The 21,994-nt window shown below is 58.0% G+C and overlaps 1 protein-coding gene across 2 annotated transcripts in view; it reads right to left on the bottom strand.

Moving 5' to 3' along the window:
• Window positions 1–21,994, bottom strand: part of ALDH4A1 (aldehyde dehydrogenase 4 family member A1) — a 33,399-nt gene that overhangs the window by 7,022 nt on the left and 4,383 nt on the right. For both annotated transcript variants that reach the window (XM_024998083.2, NM_001105646.1), the window contains 8 exon segments: window positions 12,388–12,481; window positions 11,647–11,739; window positions 7,948–7,995; window positions 7,063–7,218; window positions 4,616–4,765; window positions 4,466–4,540; window positions 3,183–3,370; window positions 496–569 (listed from right to left, as the gene is read on the bottom strand). In XM_024998083.2, the coding sequence (XP_024853851.1) occupies window positions 496–569; window positions 3,183–3,370; window positions 4,466–4,540; window positions 4,616–4,765; window positions 7,063–7,218; window positions 7,948–7,995; window positions 11,647–11,739; window positions 12,388–12,481 (878 nt within the window).

The following is a 21,994-nucleotide window of genomic DNA, read 5'->3' as shown; positions in this document are numbered from 1 at the left end:
ACCCGTGACGGTCTGCTCTCCAGACCTCGGCGAGGCTCATTTCTCTTCACTGTTCAGGTTTCCGCTCAAATGCTCCCTCCTTGAAGAGGCTCCCCACCCTGGAGTCACAGCCGCCTGCCACACCCAGCCTCCGGGCGGCCCTGCCTGTCACCTCTTTGCTCTCCTTTAATGAGCCACGGCCCTTCTCACCCCACGACGATGTCATTTATCCAGCTGTTTACTGCCGCCTCCCATGGCTGGAACAGAAGCTGGTGACGGCTGGGTCTCTGGCTCTCATCACCCTTGCATCCCCACCTCCAAAAAGCACCCCTGCACAAACAGCAATTCCCTTGCTGCATGAGGAATGGATGAGAAGTGCGCGCTCTGAGCCAGAAGTTCTCGGAACAACCCCCGGGCCTGCCAGGGTGGGGGCTCCAGGCTGGAGTGCTCCGCCCCTGCAGAGCCCCCCAGCTCCTCCTCTCCCGCAACGGCCGCGGCTGGGGAGGGGGCCCTTACCTCCAGCCAGGCGGGGGAAGGTTCGGAACCGGTCCAGGTTCTGGGCCACCTGCTTCCACAGGTGTTTGAAGGTGCTGAAATCAGAGGACAGAGTGGGGATCAGGGCGCCGGGCTCAGGCACCTGCGCAGGTGAGGGGCCTGCTCCCCGCCCACCCGACTAGAGGGCGGGGTACAGGGTCAGCAGCCCGCTGGAGGCTGGCGGAGGTGACAGCTGGCCATGGGCTGCGTGCAGGGCCTACGAGGAGGCAGCAAGGGGAAGCTTGGCAGCAAGGCAGGGCAGAGAGGGGCCCCGCCCCCAGGCCAGGGGGCTCCTGTCCCGACCCGGGTGCACACAGCTGTGTGATCTTGTGCCCAACACTTCACCTCTCTGGGCCTCAAGTTCATGCCACATCTGGAATCGGGCAAGAACAATTTCGCTTGGTGGGGCCGTCTTGGGATGGCTCTGATGTGAGTCAAGTGCTGAGGACAGTGCCGGGCACGCCGCGGGTGCCTGACGGGGCACACACACCACCAGGGTCTGCGAGGAGCACCTCGAGCTCACACCCGGGCCCGGGGACCAGGGAGCATCCTGGGAGAGGCGGCTCAGGCCCCCGCCTCCTCCCGGGGCTCCAAGTGTGACCAACCTCAGCACCGCAAAACAATAAAAATGCTAATCACCAGGGAGCTGGCGACACAGTAGCTGATACTAATTTATGACTTTCCCACCTTGGAGCCCGCTGCTCACCAGAGCATGGCAAATGGGGGCCAGGCCCGCTCCGCCCGCTAATAGGCAGGGACCCGTGGGGCCCGTGGCTGGCGGAGAGGGCCTTTTGGAAAACCGCCCTCCTCAGCAATTCTAACGCGGCCGTCGCCACCCGGCAAACCTTGGACGGGGCGGGTGGGACCCTGAGGTCAGCAGAGAGGGCGAGAAGCCACCGCGGCGAACCCAGGATACCTGGGAGACCCAGAGCAGAGGCCCCGACCTCTCCGCCCACACGACCCGTGGGGACCTCAAACTCACGGTGACCAGCTTCTGGTCCATCTCCTTCCCGAGGCTCCCGGGTGCCCAGCCGTCTGGGGAGCCCACCTTGGTGAACAGTGCCCCCTCCAGCCTCGAGCCTGGATGTCCCCACTGACCCCCGACCCCATACACAGGCGATCGAGTCTCCCTGCCACCTCCTCAGCCCATCTCTCCCGGCTCCCACCTCTCTACCCGGGTTCAGGCGTCGCTCTCCCTCTCCAGATCCTCCTAACCTGTCTCCTGCTCCCAGCTGTGAGAGACGTGTGCTCAGGGCAGCCAGAGCCATTATCTAGGTCAGAGGCTGCACACGCAGGCCCCAGAGGGGCTGAGGTTGTCCAGGCATGCGGAGACGCAGGGCCTGTCGGGATGGCAGGGAACCAGAGACCACCCACCCGTCTCCAGCCCGTGGTGCCACACGGAAATGCAGGCCCCGGGGGACCGGGTTCGTAAGTGAAGCCCCATTTGGATTTTCACATGAAAGTATCCCGGTGGTACACGGCTGTCCGTCTCTATTAGGAGTCAAAGAACACACAGCCACTGGCCAGGCCCAACTGGAGAGCGAGCACTATACTCGCTTAAGTCTGACTGATTCAGCCACTCCCTCTAAAGAATCTGCTTGCAATGTGGGAGGCCTGGGTTCCATCCCTGGGTCAGGAAGATCCCCTGGAGAAGGAAATGGCGACCCGCCCCAGCATTCTTGCCTGGAGAGTTCCATGGACAAGGAGCCTGGGGGGCCACAGTCCAAGGGGTTGCAAAGAGGCAGACTCGACTGAGCGACTGACACTGTCGCGCTCACTGTCCTGCAGGTAACCTTCCACGGCTCCTACCATCTTCAGGATAAAGTCCAAACACCTTCACGGGTCCTGCAGTCACAAGTCTAATCCCTCCAGAGGCATTTCCCTGATGGTCCGTGGTTGAGACTCCACACTCCCAATGCAGGGGGCCCGGGCTTGATCCCTGGCCAGGGGGACTAGATCCCACATGCCTCAGCTAAGACCCAGTGAGTCACAAAACAAAAACAAGCCCCAGAGGCAGGACCTGACCCTCCCCGCGCTCACTGCCCAGCTTTGGCGTCAGCAGAGCCCAGCAAGCACAGGGCTCAGTGAACATCAGCTGAGTGCACGAAAACACGGCTGTGACCAAACCACGTGCCGCCCCCACCCTCTGACCCTCAACCCCAAGCTGCCCACTCCAGCCTCATGGGACTGCGTCCACCTCCCAGAGCACAAGAGCCTCAGCCTTACGCCTCTGCACGTGCATTCTCTCGCCTAGACTGCTCTCCTCCACCTCTGCCTGGCCCACTCCTCTGCTTAGACGCCACCTTCTCCAAGAAGCCTTCCTGACTTCTCCTCCAATTCATTCCAAGCTCCCCTTTGTCCTTTCTAGGGTCAGAGGTGGCATCAAAATCCGTGTCGCCAAATACCTGTAGGCTGCTCCTGGCCTGTTGGCCTGTAACCCTCTTTCCTGTCCACTAAACAGTCTGACCCTCACAACGACTCTGCAAGGTAGGAATCAGCACATATGCAGGCTCAGAGAGGTGAAGGGGCTTACCCAAAGGCCACTGAGTGAGGAGGCGGGACACAGTCAGTGCCTGGCCCCTGAGTCACAGCCCCGGTTCTCAGACAGAGGTTGGGAGGCCTGGGGAGCATCCCCAGGCTACCCTGCCCAGCCCTCCTCGGGGACTTACGGCACACTGCCTGTGAAGTTGATGCCACACAGGTGCTCTGAGCTGGTGACAGTGTCCCCGAAGGTGGGCCCGTCGGCTGGCACAAACTGGATGATGTTGGGGGGCAGCCCGGCCTCCCTGAGGATGCGGTAGACGGCATAGCTGGCCAGCATGGCAGTGTCGCTGGGCTTCCACAGGACCACGTTGCCCTGCCCGGGAGGCACAGTGATGACTCACAAGGCCGAGGGCGGCCAGCAGCCCCGACCCCCACCCTACCCCAAGGTACAGCCATCCCTCAGCTGCAGCCACCAGGTAGGTCCCAGTGCAGGCCAGGATGTCCCCAACCCAGCCCCAATCCCCCAGGTGCTGGGCACTGGGCCCTCAAAGTCCTTGCGAATGAGCTGACGCCCTGCCCTGCCTGCTCCCACGCTCTGGCCAAGGCTCCCTTCCTCTAGAAGTTTGTGCCAACTGATCCTGCCAGCACCCTTCAGGCAGGTCTGTTCTGGGTGTTTCCAAGTTGCCGGGCGCCCACGGGGTGAGGTTGGGACAGCACGCACAGGCCTCTGTCTGCACGTGTTCTGGAGGAGGGCACGTGGGTGCTGGGTGTGTGCACGTTTGTCTGAGCACAGACGCACGAAGACGGGCCCGTGCACGAGCACCTCCCAGATCACCCGGCCGCCCCGACCGCTCAGCCCTCCTGCTGCTCCCTGGGTGACCCAGGCCCCCCAAGGTGGTGAGAGAGCTCCCCCACCAACTCAAGGGAGCTCACAGCCACCTTCATCCTGACCACGGCAGTGGAGCCCTCTGACTTCAAGACCACTGAGACAAACCAAGCCCAAACCTCTACCTGTTTCATCATCTATTAGCCGTGCAGCCCTGACGAATAAGTCCCCGGGCACAGAGCAAGCATTCAGAGGTGAGCTGTAATTATCGTTAGCAGCCCCTGCGTAACACTAATCCTGCACTGGGCCAGACCTGCCTGCTGTTAAGACGAGTCAAAACACGGTCTCACTTGCTCTTCCCAACCCTGTAACGTAAGCTTTTCTGTTATTTCTATCTTGCAGATGAGGAAACGGCCTCAGAGGAGGGCAGGGGCTGGCCTGGGGCCACCCAGGGAGAGTGGGGCAACGGGGACCCAGATCAGCCTCCGACCCTAGAAGCCTCTCCAGGCGGCCAGCTGCCTCCACGTTTTGTGCCTCTCCCCACAAGGGCGGGGCCCCAGGGCTTCGACGTGGCCTCCTGACTGTTGAGGGGGAAGCGATGACTCGGTCCTGCCACCCCCCAGTCCGCTGTCCACATCTCACCATCAAGGCCGGAGCCCCTGCCAGGTTGCCCCCGATCGCAGTGAAGTTGAAGGGGGAGATGGCCGCCACGAAGCCCTGGGGAAGAAGAGGCGGTGAGGCCAGGCCCAGGGCTTCCGGCGGCTCCCCGCCCACGCCTCCCCCCGGCGGTACCTCCAGCCCCCGGTACAGCATGCTGTTGGTGCTGGGCGGCACGCTGAGGGGCTGCTCGCCTTCCAGCTCCATGGCGAACTTGGCATTGAAGCGGAAGAAGTCGATGAGTTCAGCCGCAGCGTCGATCTCCGCCTGGATCACTGTCTTCCCCTGCCAGGCGGGAGGGCCCCAGGGTCAGCAGTGGAGGACCTGCCTCCGGAGAGCCCTCTCCCGACCCTGGACCCTGTGCCCACAGTCACTTGATGCGCATGTGTGTTTGGGAGAAAGAACCAGGGGACCTGAGGACTGCAAACATCAGCCGTGGGGAAAGGCCTCTGGGCGGCCGGTGTCGGGCTCTCCAGGATCTGGCACACCCTCGCTGCACACGCGGTCGCTGGTGGCTGCTTGCCCTGCCCCGGACGCCCCGCCGGGGAAGGGAAACTGCTCCTGTCTGCCTCTCTGCGCCTGCCCACTTTCCGCGCGGTCACCGTACTTCCTACGAGCTGCTGAGTCTTAGGTCAAATAAACAGGCATCTTCCTTTGGTCCTGGAGTGTGTGTGCCTCTTCCTGCCCAGGCATGGCTCACCTGGGACCCTCTGGAGACCCAACGTCCACCCGAGGGGGCTCGGCTCTATCGGGAGACACTGGGCTGGTGGTGGGGGTGTCGTAGCAGCTCTGTGCAGCAGAGGGCGCTCTCGCTACAGGCTGGCGACCGGGCAGGGCTGTGGGCGGCCCTGAGCCGTGGGCGGAGCCAAGATCCTTACTGTGAAATGAACCCTCTCCCTCTGCTCCTTCCCCAGAGTGCTCGAAGTGCTACCTGCCAGCTCAATAAGCACTCACTACAAAAGCGCTTATCAGGAACTTCCGTGACTCCACGCAGACACAGAGCAAGACCCAGAAAGAAAGACAGAAAACACTAACGTGATTGCTAAGCCCAAAAAAGCTTGTAAAGACGCAGCAAACACATATGAGGTCATCATCACACCCCGATGCGGCCTGAGCTGTAACCAAGGAAGGAGCAGCATGTCGCGAGGGGCACAAAGGTGGAACCCAGTCCTTGTGGACTGGTGAGGTCCTAGGAGTCTCACAGAGGGGGTGTTCCTGGGCTAGACCTTGACAGTTAAAGAGTTCACAAAGTAGGGGAGTATTCCTTGGCGGCTCAGTGGTAAAGAATCCGCCTGCCAATGCAGGAGACACGGGTTCGAGCCCTGGTCCCGGAAGATCCCACATGCCTCGGAGCAACTAAGCCCGTGAGCCACGATGACTGAGCCTGTGCTCTGGAGCCCAGGCGCCCCAACTACTGAGCCCATGGCCCCGAGCCTGTGCAGAACAAGAGAAGCCACTGCAATGGGAAGCCTGCATCCCACAATGAGAGAGTAGCCCCTGATCGCTGCAACTGGAGAAAAAGCCCGTGCGGCAACAAGACCCAGCACAGCCAACTAAAAAAAAAGTTCACAGGGCAGAGAGGACAGGGAGCATTCTAGCCGGGGGACCTAGGCCAGAGACTGGGGTCGGGATGTCTGTGGTGTCCAGGAGCCTGGCTAGGTCCAGACTGGTGATGTCGTGGGTGGGATGGTCTGGCAGGAAAGGGCACAGCAGCTAGCCAGCTGGACAGAGGTGGGGATGGAAGGGCCATGGGGGCTGGGCTCAGGACTTGGGACATGACTTGCAGCCAGACAGCGAGAGCTCGGTGGTTCATATGCCTGGAGTGACCTGCGGGGGGTGTCACAGAGACCGCTGTGAGGCCTGCAGGGGCCTGAGAGAGCCTGGAGGGCTGTGTGGGGCCACTGTCAGTCCAGGCAAAGCACGAGGGCCTGGCCCAGGGCAGGGACAGATGGACACGAGGGGCTGCTTACAGAGGAGGGCATGCAAGCGTAGTCCAAGTCACCTGGCCTGTAATATATATGGGTCTGTCAAGGCTATGGCTTTTCCAGTGGTCATGTATGGATGTGAGAGTTGGACCATAAAGAAAGCTGAGCGCTGAAGAATTGATGCCTTTGAACTGTGGTGTTGGAGAAGACTCTTGAGTCCCTTGGACTGCAAGGAGATCCAAGTAGTCCATCCCAAAGGAGATCAGTCCTAGGTGTTCATTGGAAGGACTGATGCTGAAGCTGAAACTCCAATACTCTGGACACCTGATGCGAAGAACAGACTCACTGGAAAAGACCCTGATGCTGGGAAAGATTGAAGGCAGGAAAAGGGGACGACAGAGGATGAGATGGTTGGATGGCATCACTGACTCAATGGACATGAGTTCTGAGCAAGCTCCAGGAGTTGGTGATGGACAGGGAGGCCTGGCGTGCTGCAGTCCACGGGGTCGCAAAGAGTTGGACACGACTGAGCGCCTGAACTAAACTGAACTGTCCTCTTTCCTAGGCCTGGTGGGTCCTGGTGACCCATGCAGCGATGTCTGCCGAACTGGATGAGGTGCGACCCCCACAGCCCCCACAGCCCCGCGGGTGCCTCACCTGCCCCACCATGGTCTTGGCCAGGACCTCGGCCCTGCGTGGCCCGCTCAGCAGGTCGGCTGCCTTCAGGAAGACTTGCGCCCGGTCCGCCACAGGCTTCAGGTCCCACTCCTTCCTGGCAGCCAAGGCGGCCCCGATGGCTCTGTGGAGCAGGGCCTGATGAAGAGGGAGAAGTTGGGGGCTTCCTCCCACGGCAGCAAGGGAGCAAGAGGAGCGATCCGGAGAGATCACTATCCACCCAGGGAGGACCCCTATCTCCCTCCCCCTGACAGTGGCATATGCTGGGTCCCACAGCCAGCTGGGCTGCCCCAGGCTCAGAGCCTGCCCCCCTCCAGTCAGGAGGAGCCCAAGGCGCCTACCAGTGGGTCCCATGCCAAGGACTTGCTCCATTTCCCCTCGTGGCCTCCCCCAGCTCCCGGAGCCTGGTACTCCCAAACCCGCGGTTCAGGGCCTGCAGCCCATGAGGTCAGGACCTGACCTTGTCCTTGTCGGGCCAGAGCTGCAGCCAGAGACAGGCTCCTGCTGGCATCCCAGCTGCCAACCGCCCTCATTGGCACGTGACGCCAGTGCCTCGACCCCGCGCCCTCGCTGGCCTTCCCTGATGCCAGGTCTCTGCCCCTTTCTCTCCGCGATGCCTCCCGTTTCCCAGGCTCAGCCTTCCAGAATCCCCTCCCCCAATCATGGCATACCCCAGCCCTGGCCCAGGCAGCTCTCATTAGGCCCACGTGAGCCCTGGCACACCTGGCCTGGCCAAAGACACCTGCCCAGGGACACCCTCAGTGCCAGCCCTCCTACCCCAACCATGGCCCGAGAGGGAGGCCGTAACTGACCTCCACCCCCATGGCAGCAGAGGTCAACTCACCAGGCAGGCCGCCAGGGACTCACCTTGTCTGCGTAGCAAAACTTGGCCACCTTGTGTCCATGGTTGAAGGGCTGCAAGGAGAGAGCAGGGTGAGGCTGCTGTCCACGAGGGAGGAGCCCTCCCCGGGCGGGTGGGGACGGAGCCGGGCTCAGAGCTTGCTGCCAGGCCAGAGTCCTCCACACGCTCGCTCTCCCCGCTCCAATCCCCAGGAGTTGCGTGGGGGCAAATGAGGAGCTCTTAGATTTGGGCAGACCACCCCCCACACACACGCCCCTTGGATGCCCACTGAGCCTCGTGTGGAATCCTCAGGGCTTTGTTCCAAGTGTTCCTGTGGGGTCCTACACAAGACCTTCCCTGGCCTCCCTGGACACCGACCTGCTGCAGACTCCTCATCATAGCCCCCTACCCACCTTCCCATCCCAGCTCCCCAGCTGCCCATGGGCACCTGGCCCTCCAAACATCTCTGTCTGAACTCACTTCTGCCAAGCCCACACTCTTAACCCCTCCACCAGCCTAAAATCAGGAAGCATTCTAATGAGCCATGGGCTTTTTCTCACCCTCCTTCACCCTCTCCAATGGTTCGTTCCCCAGGCTCTTGGAAGAGGCTCTGAACCACAGCCAACAAGAATTGCACCGAATGCTCCGACCCCACCAGCTTCCTCCCTGCTCTGCAGCTCCCCCAGCCTCCTCCTGACTCTGCACCTGTGACCCCTCAGCTGGCAGTGAGTCCCCAGCCCATCTCATCCCTGCGGTTCAACTCAGATGCCACCTCAGAGGCCCGTGGACCACCCCACCGTAAGTGGCCTTCACATCCCCAGCCCTCACCTGCGCTTTCCACAGCTCCTCTCACATCTGGAAATCTCTCGTTTGTCTCTCTGCTGACACGTACCCAACCTCACTCTCCCCAATGTCGGCTCCATGAGCACAGAGCCATCTACTGTGTTCATCTGTGTCCCGGCAGCCAGCCCCCCTGGGTGTGGGCTGAGGGCACTTGGATGGATGAATGGGTTTTATTATCATGATTTGTAAGTACCTCCTGACTCTTTGTGACCCCATGGACTGTAGCCCACCAGGCTCCTCTGTCCGTGGAGTTCTCCACCCAAGAATCCTGGAGTGGGCAGCTGTTCTCTTCCCCAGGGGATCTTCCCGACCTAGGGATCGAACCTGGGTTTCTTGCCCTGCAGGCAGATTCTTTACCTAATCTGAGCCATCAGGGAAGCCCCATAAGTACCCCCCCCCACCCCCGCTAGAAAGAGCTAAAGTCACCCTTTTGGAAATTGTCTTCCAACTTTAAACAGGTTTCTCGCTAATAATGCCAAGGAGTAAATCGCTTCATTTACGCGCCGTGGCACTTACTTTGCAACTGGTTGCGCTGCACAAAGCTGGGAACCCCACGTACAGCCCTGACATCAGAACGCAGACACACGTGCGCTCACACAAACACACATTCCACTTCTGCGCGTAGCCAAGCTGGCTGTTTGCTCTAAGCCTTTCTGGGCTACAACTGTCCCTGCCGTGACAAGGGATAAAAAGACTGGAATGGGGCCTCTGCCTGCAGTTGAAGTCGACCCAGGGTTCACCCTTAGGTGGATGCAGACCTCCATTCAGCCGTGAATCCTGGGCAAGATCCCAGCTGCCACCAGGGTGTCACTCTCGCCCTTGAACAGACGGACAGCTGAGGGCACAAGTGCAGATGCTATTTCTTAACCATCAAGCCCAGGGACTTGTTAGGGAGAACAGGCTGTCTATCGCGGCCCCATTTCTAGCAAAATCCCCGCTGAGAGGAAGGCTGAAGGAGGGTGCTGGAGGGATATGCAGACGCGCTCCGGCTCCGGCCGGGGCTCCGAGAGGCCTGCATGGCCCAGAGAGGAGAGAGGGCTGAGCGGAGAGGGCTGGGGCTGTAGGGACCGGGGCGCTGGCGGCCGGACCCGCACAGGGGCTCACGGGGGGGCCGCTCGTGTGGCCACACCTTCCTTCTCCCAACAGAAGCTGGATGTTTGGATTTATACATGAAATGGCCCCGTCTTTAGGTTTCGGAGATGAAGCTCCCAGTGGCTGACTTGCAGCAGGAGCTCCAGATGGAAAGCCCAGCCCAGCAGTGGACGTGGGGCCTGCAGGGTGACCTGTGGGCATCCTCGGGCGATGGGCTTTGATATCGTACCCAGACGCCAGTGGGCGAGAAGCAGCCCCACGGAACATCTGTGTGGGAGATGAGGATGCTCGTGGGGACGCTGCTTGTCACATCACTGCGTCCTTCTGACTCCTCCACAAGAACTTTCTCTCCAGGCCCAGCCCCAGGAATGGCTGCGTTCCTCCAACTACACAGGTGGGATGTATCTCAGGAACATTCTGGCTAGGGTCAGTGATGTGGTCTCCTCTCCCCTACAAACCAGGAGGCCTAAAAGTAAGTTTGTGGCCATCTCCAGCAAGGGCCCAAGGCTTCACAACGTTGTGGCCATCAGGTCAGAGCAAGAAGACTATCTTGCTGCCGTATGTTAATTAGCACGCTGCTTCTAAAGCCCCTTTAGAAACAGTCAGGGTGTGAATGGATTCACATGAATCGAAATCAAGGGGTTCCGACGGCAGCCCACTGGATAAGACTCTGCGCTTCCACTGCAGGGGACATGGGCTCGATCCCTGGTCGGGGAAATAAGATCCTGCATGCTGTACAGGCATGGCCAAAGGTTTTTAATAAAAAGTGAGTCAAATCAAGGGACTATGGTTCCGGGGAACCTGGATCCCTCATCCCTGTTCCATGTCTAACTGTGCCACCCCAGGGGGGCCACTGACGCCTCGGAGCCTTTCCCGATCTGTAAAATGGGTGGCTAACCTCCTGCTCTTCCAGCCTCCAGGGGAGTGGCAGGGACTGCAGAAGTTTGCGCAAAGGGGCCAGGGCCTCACAGCTGTGTCTGTGGATGGAGCCTGGGCTCCACCAGGAGGCCTTCCAGAAGGAAGCGCCACTTGCCACGCCCAGAGAGCTCACCTCTGCTGAGCTCATGGTCACTTAGACCACTGGTTCCCAAAACACAGCAGGGCTTTGGTGACTGCCTTTCTTTGGAAGAATATCTTCTCTTTTATTCAAGTATACTGTTTCAGGTGTATAGCACAGTGATTCAGTTAAATATATATGTATACGTAACTGAATATACATATACATTTTCAGATTACTTTCCATTACAGTTTATTACAAGATGCTGAATATTGTTCCGTGTGATACGGTGAATCCTTGTTGCTTACCTGTTGTATATATAGTAGCGTATGCCTGTTGTAGAGAGTAGCGTGTGCCTGTTGTGTAAAGAGCAGCGTGTCTGTTGTGTAGAGAGTGTGTTGTGTATAGAGCAGTGTGTGTCTGTTGTGTAGAGAGCAGTGTGTGTCTTTGTGTAGAGAGTATATAGCGTAGTGTGTGCCTGTGAAGGGCAGGATCTGCTTTGATTCTGACTGTGCCCTTGCTTCCTGCTCTCTAGGTGGTTAGGGGGTCAGCTTTGTAAAGCGAAGGCGAAGCTGGGGGCACTTGCTGTTTCTAACCTCCCCATGGCAGGCGTGATGCCGGCACCTTTTATGAGCGTCCCCCAAGGTTGCCTTTGGAAGTTTTCCACCGGTCCTCGGAATTCAAAAGCCCGTGGTGGACTCGAAGCCCCTGTGGAGGCAGAACCCCCGAAGAGCGTGTTTATGTGCCCTGGGATTCCAGAGAGCGGCCAAGCCCCAAGGCCCGCTGGACTTACCGACGCCTGGTACCGCACATCCGAGGTCCAGACCTCCTCGTCCCCCACCACGCATGGGATGGCCTCCGTCCGGCCCTTCAGCTCCTTCAGGGCCTGGGGAGAGGACAAGAGGCCATGCGAGCCCTTCCTTCCCTCCTGCTGCCCACCAAAACCCCGAGGCAGGGTCTGCAAAGCAGCCCCGGAGAGAAGGGAGGGGGGTCAGGGGGCAGAGACATGTCCTCCCGATCGGCCCCGCCCCGTTATCTCCTGGCCTGCGACAAGCCAAGGCCGGTGTTGCCAGCTTGTCCCATTAGAGAGGAGATTTTAAAAACTGGGTCTGAAATTTACGTGAAATCTCACAATTTTAAAACCCTCGTATTAAGGGGAGAAACTCTTTTGGCTGTGCCGTGTGGCTGGTGGGATCTTACCCAACCAGGGACGGAACCCCACCTTCAGCAGTGAAAGCACGTCCTAACCACAGTCCAGGGGATTCCCCGGAGGATGTTTCCAAGCACAAACTATCTGCAGACTCATGACCCCTGACCTGGGACCCCAAAGAGGCCCAGGTGGCCACCCTGCTGCTCCCAGGTACCCCCGTCCCCAGCACACGGCTCTGCCGATTCCCGGGTGCTCCCAGGGCTGGGGGCAGGGGCACGAGGGGGTGGGTGGCTGCGGGCGCAGACAGGTCTCGTGGGAGCTGCTGAAGGCTGTCTCCACCAAGCCCTCCAGGCGCTACTGGGTACCCCTCACTGTCCCCATTACCTTCTGCAGCGCATCTCGCTCAGGACTGCCCTGCGTGAACGCCAGCACGGGCTCGTTGGCCACCTGGAGGGAGGAGACGCACCTCCGACACAGCCTGGCGGGGAACAGAGGCGCGCAGGTCAGCAGCGCCAGCCCCGGCACCCCGTCACCTTCAGGGGGACCTGGGCTGCCCAGAACCTTGAAATGCAAACCCATTATAGAACTGGGGGATGAGAACCGGCCTTGGAGTCCAAAACCAAAGTTCAAGCCCAGGTCCTGCTACTGTGAGTCCTCAGACACCTGACCTGCCTCCTCCGAGCCTATGTCTCCATCTCCTAAATGAGAATCACCACAGAGACTCACACGGTTGCTTGAAGTTGGAATTCACAGGTACAGAACCATGCCTGGGTGTTTTTCACATAAAGCAGGCTTAATCTCCACTTCCCCACAAGGTGGACTTTCTCCCAAACAGACCCAAGTTACTCCTTTCTCTAAGTAGCAAAGTCAGCACATACCACAGCTCAGTCTCATCCGGATGGGAACCAGCTGAGAGCTCCTTGGCACAAGGACGTGAGTTCCGGGTGGGCAAGAACGCCCAAGGGGAGGGCCGTGAACTCGGAGGGGTGCCCTGAGCTCGGCTCACAGCCACAGGAAGGGCTGCTGTGGGCGTTCAGGGTCTGATTCCTGGGGACTGAATGCCAAGGACTCCTTGTTCTGGGGACCCTATTCACTCTTGACCCCATGGCCTCACTGATCGGTGACCACCAGTGGTGCCATCCCTAATGTGTTTGGGGGCCCCAGGGTGGGTCGGTCACCCCCTTCATGGACTGGGACAGGGGGCTGGGGGAGGGCTGAAGAGGGAGCCGGGTCAGCAGATGGAAGCTGCCACGTGTGCGTGCTCAGTCATCCAGTCGTGTCCGACTCTTTGTGACCCTGTGGACCGCAGCCCACCAGCCTCCTCTAGCCATGGAGTTTTCCAGACAAGAATACTGGAGTGGGGTGCCATTTCCTCCTCCAGGGGATCTTCCCCACCCAGGGATTGACCTAGCATCTCCTGCAGAGGCAGGAGGATTCTCTACCACTGAGCCACCAGGTAAGTCCAAGCTATTACATATACAATGGATAAACAAGGTCTTACTATGCAGCATGGGAAACTACATTTAGTAATCTCTGGTAAATCATAATGGAAGAGAATATTAAAAAATGGGTATATATAATCTTATATTGGTGAAAATGGTATATAAAAAATACCATTTTATATAACATACTTAGATGAAAAATATATATATAAAATACATATATAAAACGTTATACAAAATAACACACACTTAAATGAAAACACTTGTTAATAAATGCAGCCTTAAAATTTTCCAAAAAGAGTCCGTCATTCCAGCGCTGGAGGAACCTCAGCAGTAGGCCTTCCCCTCCAGGCCTCAGTTTCCCCAGCTGTAAACGAGGGCAAGAGCGATGACAAAGGCCCTCGAGGACACACAGGGAGCATCAGCTTTGATAAAACCATGGTGGCGCCGGAAGGGCCTCACCGGCGGCCTGCGGTGATTTACGGTGATTTAGGTCCTAAATGGAAGGGGACTCGTTCAAGGCCAAGATCAAGAGAAACCTAGATTTAAGTCCAGAAAAACCCAGCTCTATCTCCCTCCGGTCAACGCCCCATGGGCAGAGCCTGGGAGGAACACGCCTGCAGGTGGACCAGTTGGTTCCCGGTCACGCACACCGCAGGGACCGCAGGGTCTGCAGGCCTCCGGGGGTGGGGTGTGAGGGGGAGCCCGTTTCAGGACCGGGGTGACGGCAGCTGATTTGGGGAGGGATAAGGACGCGGGGGCTGGCTCTGGTCAGCAAGTGCGGCAATTCCATGGTGGGGTGAGAGGCAGCAGCTCCTCCCTGGGCAAGCGGGCGCTGCCTGGTATCGGGGGTGGGGGGCACAGAGACCTCTGCTGGGCAGTCTGAAGCAGCCTGGCCCGCCCACCTCATCACAGCCCCTGGGGAGGGCGTCTGAGGCTGAGGGCTTACGCACGAGAGAACCAAACAGTCTGGCTGTGAATGTCGGGCACTTTTTTACCTTTCTCACCGAGAAGGGCTCTGGGCTCAGACACCCGGCCTGGAGGCCTAAAGGAAGGACATCACACCAGGCTGTATGCGCAGATCGCCGCTGACCCCACCAGGCTGCAAGGCAGCTTGCTCATCTGGAGGGACAGCAGTGACCGAGACAGTGACCCTGTGACTGCACGCAGCCGGCCTCCAGTGCGGGACCCGGGCAAGAAGGGAACACTCGGGCTTCCCTGGAGGCCCAGTGGCTAAGACTCTAAGCTCCCACGGCAGAGGGCGCGGCTTCAGTCCGGGCTTGGAGAACCAAGACTCCACGTGCCGCCTCGGGGTGCAGCCAAAGTAAGAATAAAAATTAAAAAAAAAGAAGAAACACAACTGTGACTGAAAAAGCGAGTGTCGGTCGCTCAGTCACGTCCGACTCTTGTGACCCCGTGGACTGCAGCCCGCCAGGCTCCTCTGTCCACGGGATTCTCCAGGCAAGAATACTGGAGGGGGTCACCATGCCCTTCTCCAGGGGATCTTGATCCCCTGGGTGGGGATCAAACCCAGGTCTCCTGCGTGGTGGGCAGATTCTTTACAGTCTGAGCCACCAGGGAAGCCCAAGACTGAAAGGACAAGAACATAACTAAGGAGGGAGGAGGGCGGGGCTACTTCAGCTGGGGTGGTCAGGGAGGGCCTCACGGAGGAGGTGACCTCTGCCGGCCACCTGCAGGAGGTCTGAGAAGAGCTGGGAAGAGTGTTCCAGGCAGGGGGAAGAGCAAAGGCCCAGAGCAGGGAGGACAAGTCAGGAACAGCAAGAGGGGGCCTGTGCAGTGGAGGTTGGGGGGGTGGGGGGAGGGCCGGTCTCCTAGGACCCCACCCCCACCCGCCCATGAGCTCTGGGGCTTTCTCCTCCCTCTCCTCCCCGTGAGCCCCAGCTGCACCCACCACACCCAAGGAAGCGAGCATTCCTCAGGCCCCACCCTGCCCCAACATAGGAAGAAACGCAACGCGGGGCCAGCTGGGCCTCTGGTGAGCTGTGCGGCCTGGTGTCACAGGTCCCTCAGTGTCACAGGGGGACCTGCATCTCCTGGGGTCGCCCTACAGATCTGAAGAGAGACCGGTGCAGAGCTTCAGGTCTGCGCAACGAAGGAAAATCCACTGCTACGGTGGGGAAGACTGCAGAGGCTGGAAAATTCCAGCAGCCACAGGCCTCAGCATCCTGGCAGGAAAGAGGAGGGCACTGTCTTCCCCCTTCCCCACCCTCCACCATCTGGAAGGTTCCAGATGCCTCTCTCTGGGCCCGAGTAGCAGTGTGTGTGTGTTAGTCTATCAGCTGTGTCTGACTCTTTGTGACCCCGTGGACTGTAGCCCACCAGGCTCCTCTGTCCATGGGATTCTCCAGGCCAGAATACTGGAGTGGGTAGCCTTTCCCTCCTCCAGGGGATCTTCCCGACCCAGGAATGGAACTGGGGTCTCCTGCACTGCAAGCGGATTCTTCACCAGTTGAGCCACCGGGCACTCAGCAGTAGCAGTGACTCAGCCACCACCTTGTCCCCCTCAAGCCAGGAGAGCGCCGCCGCACGCTGGACCGGGCGCCAGGAGGTGGGCAGCCCAAGCCCTCTCTGGAGCCCAGGGCCTGGCCGGTGCAAAAAGCACAGGCTCCACCGGAAGCAGACATCTTGGGCGAACCCCCCACCTACTGGAGACCTCACTGCATTCCCACACTGCACTGTAAAAATGCCGCAGGCCTCTGTTTCCTCATCCGAAGAACGGGGGACCCATGCTCCCTGCAGGGTCACTGTGAGGATGACAAGCCTTGCTCACTCGTCTTGCTCTTAGGTTTTCCTAAGAAACTGCAAAGGTCTTCCAGAATGCTTACTCCACCAGGCCAGGCTTTCTAAGGCAAACTGGTTCCCAGACCCTCCCAAGGCGTCCAGGGGCTCAGCAAACACTGCTGGAATAAATGTAGCCCTGGGTCCCACCCGGGCTACCAGCATGGTTCCCTCCCCGCTCTCCCACCCCAGGCCACATCAGAAGCGGGGCAAGTCTTCCCCAGGGCAGAGGGCCACTGTGACCTCAGGATCACATGCCTACGTGGCTGGCTGGCTGTTTGGAAAGTGTCCAGGCCCTGGCCCCACTGTCCACTGGACTGTCCATCTGTCTGAATGTAACAGAGGGACCAGACATTAGTTCAAAGATCAGCCTCAGAGCCTGAGTCAACTAAGAGCCAAAAATAATCTAGGAATGCCTGACAAGCCTTTTTTTTCTCCCCTTGGCTCACGGGCCCTTAGGGATAACACGAGCACCCTTCCACTGGCTCAGGGGAAGGCAGAATGAAGCACTTGTAGGAGCCGGGGCTTTTATGAGGATCTGCAAGGCCCTTCCAGGCAAGACTGTGTTCCTCACTTACTCACTCATTCATGCCGTCAGCATACACCTTTCCCACAAGGCAAGAATGCAGAGATAGCTCAGATGAGGTCAAAGGTCTCACCCACCCACGTGTTCATCACACCTGGCAGGTGCCTGGCTCTGGGATGCAAAGGCGAGTCCATCCCGACCATCTTAGAGCAGCTCTCAGCCCTCCCGCTTCAGGAAAGAAACATAAGGCAGAGTCGGGATTTGACTCAGTTTCCCCTAACCACCTGGGGTGCCGCTTCTCACCTGGTGACTTCACCGCCTGAGTCTGAGACCCCAGCTACCCTGACCCACCCTCTGCATGGGATGACTCACCCATCCTTTTAGGATCTGAGCTAAAAGGCTGCAAGAGCAAAACATCTCCTGCAGCGGGGAATGCTGAGCTCTGAAGTGTACAAAGGGGAAAACTGGCGGGGAGCGGAGGCGCCTGGGCTCCCAGGCCACCCCAGGCCTCCACCCAGGCCACCCCAGGCCTCCACCCAGGCCACCCCAGGCCTCCACCCTGGCCACCCCAGGCCTCCACCCAGGCCACCCCAGGCCTCCACCCAGGCCACCCCAGGCCTCCACCCAGGCCACCCCAGGCCTCCACCCTGGCCACCCCAGGCCTCCACCCTGGCCACCCCAGGCCTCCACCCTGGTCCAAGGCACCATAGGCTTCCACCTTCACGACTGCAATAGCCACTCCAGCTCCACTGACTCCAAGCTCCTCTTGAAACCACTGGAACAAAGCCCCATGGCCCACCCAGAGCAGGAGCTCACAAGGTGAAAACGGCTGTGAAAGCCAAGGTTGCTCCGTGTGCCCGACTCTTTGCGACCCCAGGGACTATACAGCCCATAGTATTCTCCAGGCAAGAATACTGGAGTGCGTAGCCTTTCCCTTGTCCAAGGGATCTTCCCAACCCAGGGATCAAACCCAGGTCTCCTGCACTGCAGGCGGATTCTTTACCAGCTGAGCCACCACGGAAGCCCAACCAGCCCCTGTCCCACCCAGGGCAGGAGCTGAAAAGGTAGCAGCTACCAGTTTCCATAGTTTTAACATGAAAATCAGAGAAGGCAATGGCGCCCCACTCCAGTACTCCTGCCTGGAAAATCCCATGGGTGGAGGAGCCTGGAAGGCTGCAGTCCATGGGGTCGCTGAGGGTTGGATACGACTGAGCGACTTCACTTTCACTTCTCACTTTCATGCATTGGAGGAGGAAATGGCAACCCACTCCAGTGTTCTTGCCTGGAGAATCCCTGGGATCGGGGAGCCTAGCGGGCTGCCGTCTATGGGGTCACACAGAATCGGACACGACTGAAGCGACTTAGCAGCAGCAGCAACATGAAAACGTCATCAACACAGAGAGAGAAAGGGTAAGTAAGTGCTCAGCTCAAAACTACCCAGTGGCTTCTTGTTTCTTCTGCAATAAAGAATCCGAATCCCCACTGAGGCCTCCAGGCTCGTTTCCCATCCCCACCCCACCTCCCACACTGTCAGCAGCAATCCTGACATTCTGGCCTTCCCGCCCCTTCCCTCACCCCCTCTGCAGGGGATACTAGCCTTGCCCAGCCTGGATGGGGCCCCTATCAGATCACCTCACAGACGACACCCCTCATCACACAACTCGGACTGTCTGTGTTCCTACACTGCAGCGAGCATCCAAGGAACATCCTGAAAACAGCACACAGCTGGACACCAGGGTCCCAGGACCAGGCTCCTGGAGGCAGGTCCCCAGGAGCTGGAGTGGGGGCAGCCAAGGCCAAGCAGAGGACTGGAAAGGAATTCGCCCTTCCTTCCTTCAGCTTCTGGGCTTTTCAGCTGTTATCTGAGACCTGATAAGACCAATCCTCCTAATCACTGAGATAAGGGGCTGGGGGTGGAGGAAAGCTGAGAGAAAGTGCAGAGCCGTGCCTGAAGCTCAGGATAAGCTGCCCTGGAAAACTTCAAGGAACTTTTCTGAAGCATTTATGGCATGCCTCGTGTGGTGCTAAGTGATCACCCTACAGATACGTCACCCTGCAAACTATTACTACATCCATTTGATGGACAGGGTTGGGGGAGGAAGCTGAGGTTCAGAGAGTAACGGCTCGTGGTCACAGCTCTCGGAGTGACAGCATGCGGCCTGGGAGATGCGCTCTGGCAGAAGCGCCTAGAGGGCTTCCCTGGTGGCTCAGTGGTAAAGAACCCTCCGCCTGCAATGCAGGTTTGATTCCTGGGTTGGGAAGATCACCCACTCCAGTACTCTTGGGCTTCCCTGGTGGCTCAGACGGTAAAGAATCTGCCTCAATGCGGGAGACCTGGGTTTGATCCCTGGGTTGGGAAGATCCCCTGGAGGAGGACATGGCAACCCACTCCATTATTCTGGCCTGGAGAATCCCATGGACTGAGGAGCCTGGCGGGCTGCAGTCCACGGGGTCACAAAAGAGTCAGACAGGACTGAGCGAGTAAACGACGACAACAAGGTGGAGACCCTCGGCCAGCTGATGGGATGGGTTCCTCCTCTCTTCTCCCTTCAGGAAAGAGGCCGCCCCGAGGTGGGAGTGACCTAAGGTGCCTACCAGCCCTGCCATCTCAGCTCTGTTTTCGGCTGTGCCATGCAGCATGTAGGATCTTAGTTCCCCAACCAGGAAGGTCCCAGTGCTGGCCGCTCTTCAAAGTGGGTTTAGCACACAAATTCATTTACTCTCTAGGACAATTTTCAAGGTAGCTCCTATTAATCTTTCTTTTCTACATGAGGACAAGAGACAGCACAGAGAGGTCAAGGAACCCGCCCAGGGCCACACAGCAGCTAACAGGTGGAGCCAGGACCCACCCCGGCTGTTGCTGGGCCACTCCAACAGCAACTGTTGAGCACCAGCTGTGTGCCAAGCCAGCTGCAGGGCACCAGAAGCCGGGTCCCCCCAGGTCTGAGTGCCGGTGCTGACTGCGGCCTGAGTGGGGATCTTCACAAGTTTAGAACCAAGTATTCCAATCACTGGAGGTTCTACTTATTCCTTTACTCAATTTATTCACAGAAAACACACTGGGTCCCAGGCCCCCCGCAAGCCATCTGTCACTTCCTCTCTAATCCTCGGGCTTTCTTGTTGCTGCTCAATTGCTAAGTCACGTCCAACTCTTTGCGACCCCACGGGCTGCAGCACGCCAGACTTCCCTGTCCTTCACTGTCTTCCGGAGTTTGCTCAAACTCACACCCTTTGAGCCTGGTGCAGCACGACTGTGGATAGGATCACTCCCGTTCCACAGGCAGGGCACTGGGCCCAAGGACAGCCGGGCCACCAAGCGCTGAGTGAGCACAGGTTCACCGGAGGAGGACACTCAGGCAGGAAGCACTGACCTGGGCACTGCTTGAGAAACCAAAGGGCAGAGCATGGCCAGGGAACGAAGGGACGTACCAGGCTCCTGGCCGGCACAGCATCAGGCGGCTGGGACAAGCCGTAGGTGGTTTTGAAGTTAGGGAGACTAGGCAGGCGGAGAGGCTGATTGGCAGCCAAAGGCACCAGGATTCCTGCAGGCGAACTCCAGCCCACGAGCCCCCTAACGTCGGAGGGCCAGGCTCGAGTCACCGCTGGACCGCGGCACCCAGTGAGGCCTGATACGAGAGTATATAAGGGATGAGTATTGCCAGGAGCCAGCGTGAGGAACTCCGCCCGTGGCAAAGGTCATGAGGAAGGAGGCTCGGCATACGCAAAGGCGGATCGAGCCTCAGGAGTCCCCCTGGAAATCCTCGAGCATCTACCCCCCAAACCAGAGTCTGCCTACTTTCTGCGTTGTGCTCTCACCTACACCTCTGACTTTACGGGGGGCTGTCCCCCACCACCTCTTTCTGAAAAAAAGAGTTAACTTACAGCTCCAGTTAATAAAGTTCCTGGGCGTGACAAGGGTGCTTAAACTGTCTGAATACAGATTCCTTTGAGCAGTTAAAAGATTGATTAGAAATTGTATTGGTGAAGGGATTTTCACTTGTTGGGCCAATGTTTGCTGCTAAGTCTCCATATCCCTTACCTGCTGTGTCCCTGGCAGTGTATTGATTAATATAATTGGTGTAAGTAGTAGCTTTAATGTTTGTAACCTTGGACCCTTGAGTTAATTCTTTTTCTTGTTATAGCCCACCACACCTTTGCCCTGTAGGAATGCAACTTTATCTAATGCTTTTGGAGGGTGGCACCTGACTAATCACCTTTAGAGAAAAATAAGTTTTCTGAAGAAAGGGTCTTAAAATGTTAACATGCCTCCAGGCCAGAAGATGATGCAAATCACCTAAACTTTGCATATGATAAGTCTGCAGGAAGAAAGCCTGGCTTACTGCATGACTCTACCCCTTCCCCCATTATCCTCTATGCATAACTTAAGGTATAAAAACTACTTTGGAAAATAAAGTGCGGGCCTTGTTCACCGAAACTTGGTCTCCCCATGTCGTTCTTTCTCTCACCTTCTGGCTGAATTATTCAGCCTCTTTTCTCCACTGAATTTCCTCACTGAGTTATCCTTATTTAACCACTCTTTATATCCTTAATTAACGCTTAATTAAGCAATTGTTTCCTGATCCTTGCCGACGCCGTCCCGCTTCGAATTCCCTGGATCCACCGGGGCTGGACCCCGGCACTTACTCTAAGGTTCCTAGGTGCCCAGTTTAATTCTTTTATTTATCAAATGTATATACAAGTAGGAATATGTACCTCGGCTCTTTCCAAAGAGAATCTGCAAAGGCTTCCCTAGTGGTCCAGTGGTTAAGAACTTGCCTGCTAATTCAGCAGACCTGGGTTCCATCCCTGGTCAGGGAACTAAGATCCCACATGGCAGAGGGCAACCAAGCCTGAGTACCACAACGAGGAAAGCCAGAGTCCCAAACGAACACCCAGCACAGCCAAAACCAGAAACAAAAGATTCAGAAAAAAAAACAAAAAACAAAGATGTTGCAGAGGACGCCCATGACAAAGCTAATGAAAGAGAGAAAGGCAGAGAGAAAGGCAGTCAGTTGGGAGCGCTGGCGTTCACCAGCTTAACACCTTGGACAAGTTTTCCTTAACTGCACAGGCCTCAGTTGTTTAGTCTGTGAGATGGGGACAGTAACACGTACATCATGGGGCTTCCCTGGTGGCTCAGTCAGTAAAGAACCTGTCTGCCAATTCGGGAGACCTGGGTTCAATTCCTGGGTTGGGAAAATCCCCTGGTGGGGGTCATGGCAAC

Source organism: Bos taurus, chromosome 2 (genome assembly GCF_002263795.3).
Source record: "Bos taurus isolate L1 Dominette 01449 registration number 42190680 breed Hereford chromosome 2, ARS-UCD2.0, whole genome shotgun sequence".
Classification (NCBI taxonomy): domain Eukaryota; kingdom Metazoa; phylum Chordata; class Mammalia; order Artiodactyla; family Bovidae; genus Bos; species Bos taurus.
This window is presented reverse-complemented; position numbering and strand designations above follow the sequence as displayed.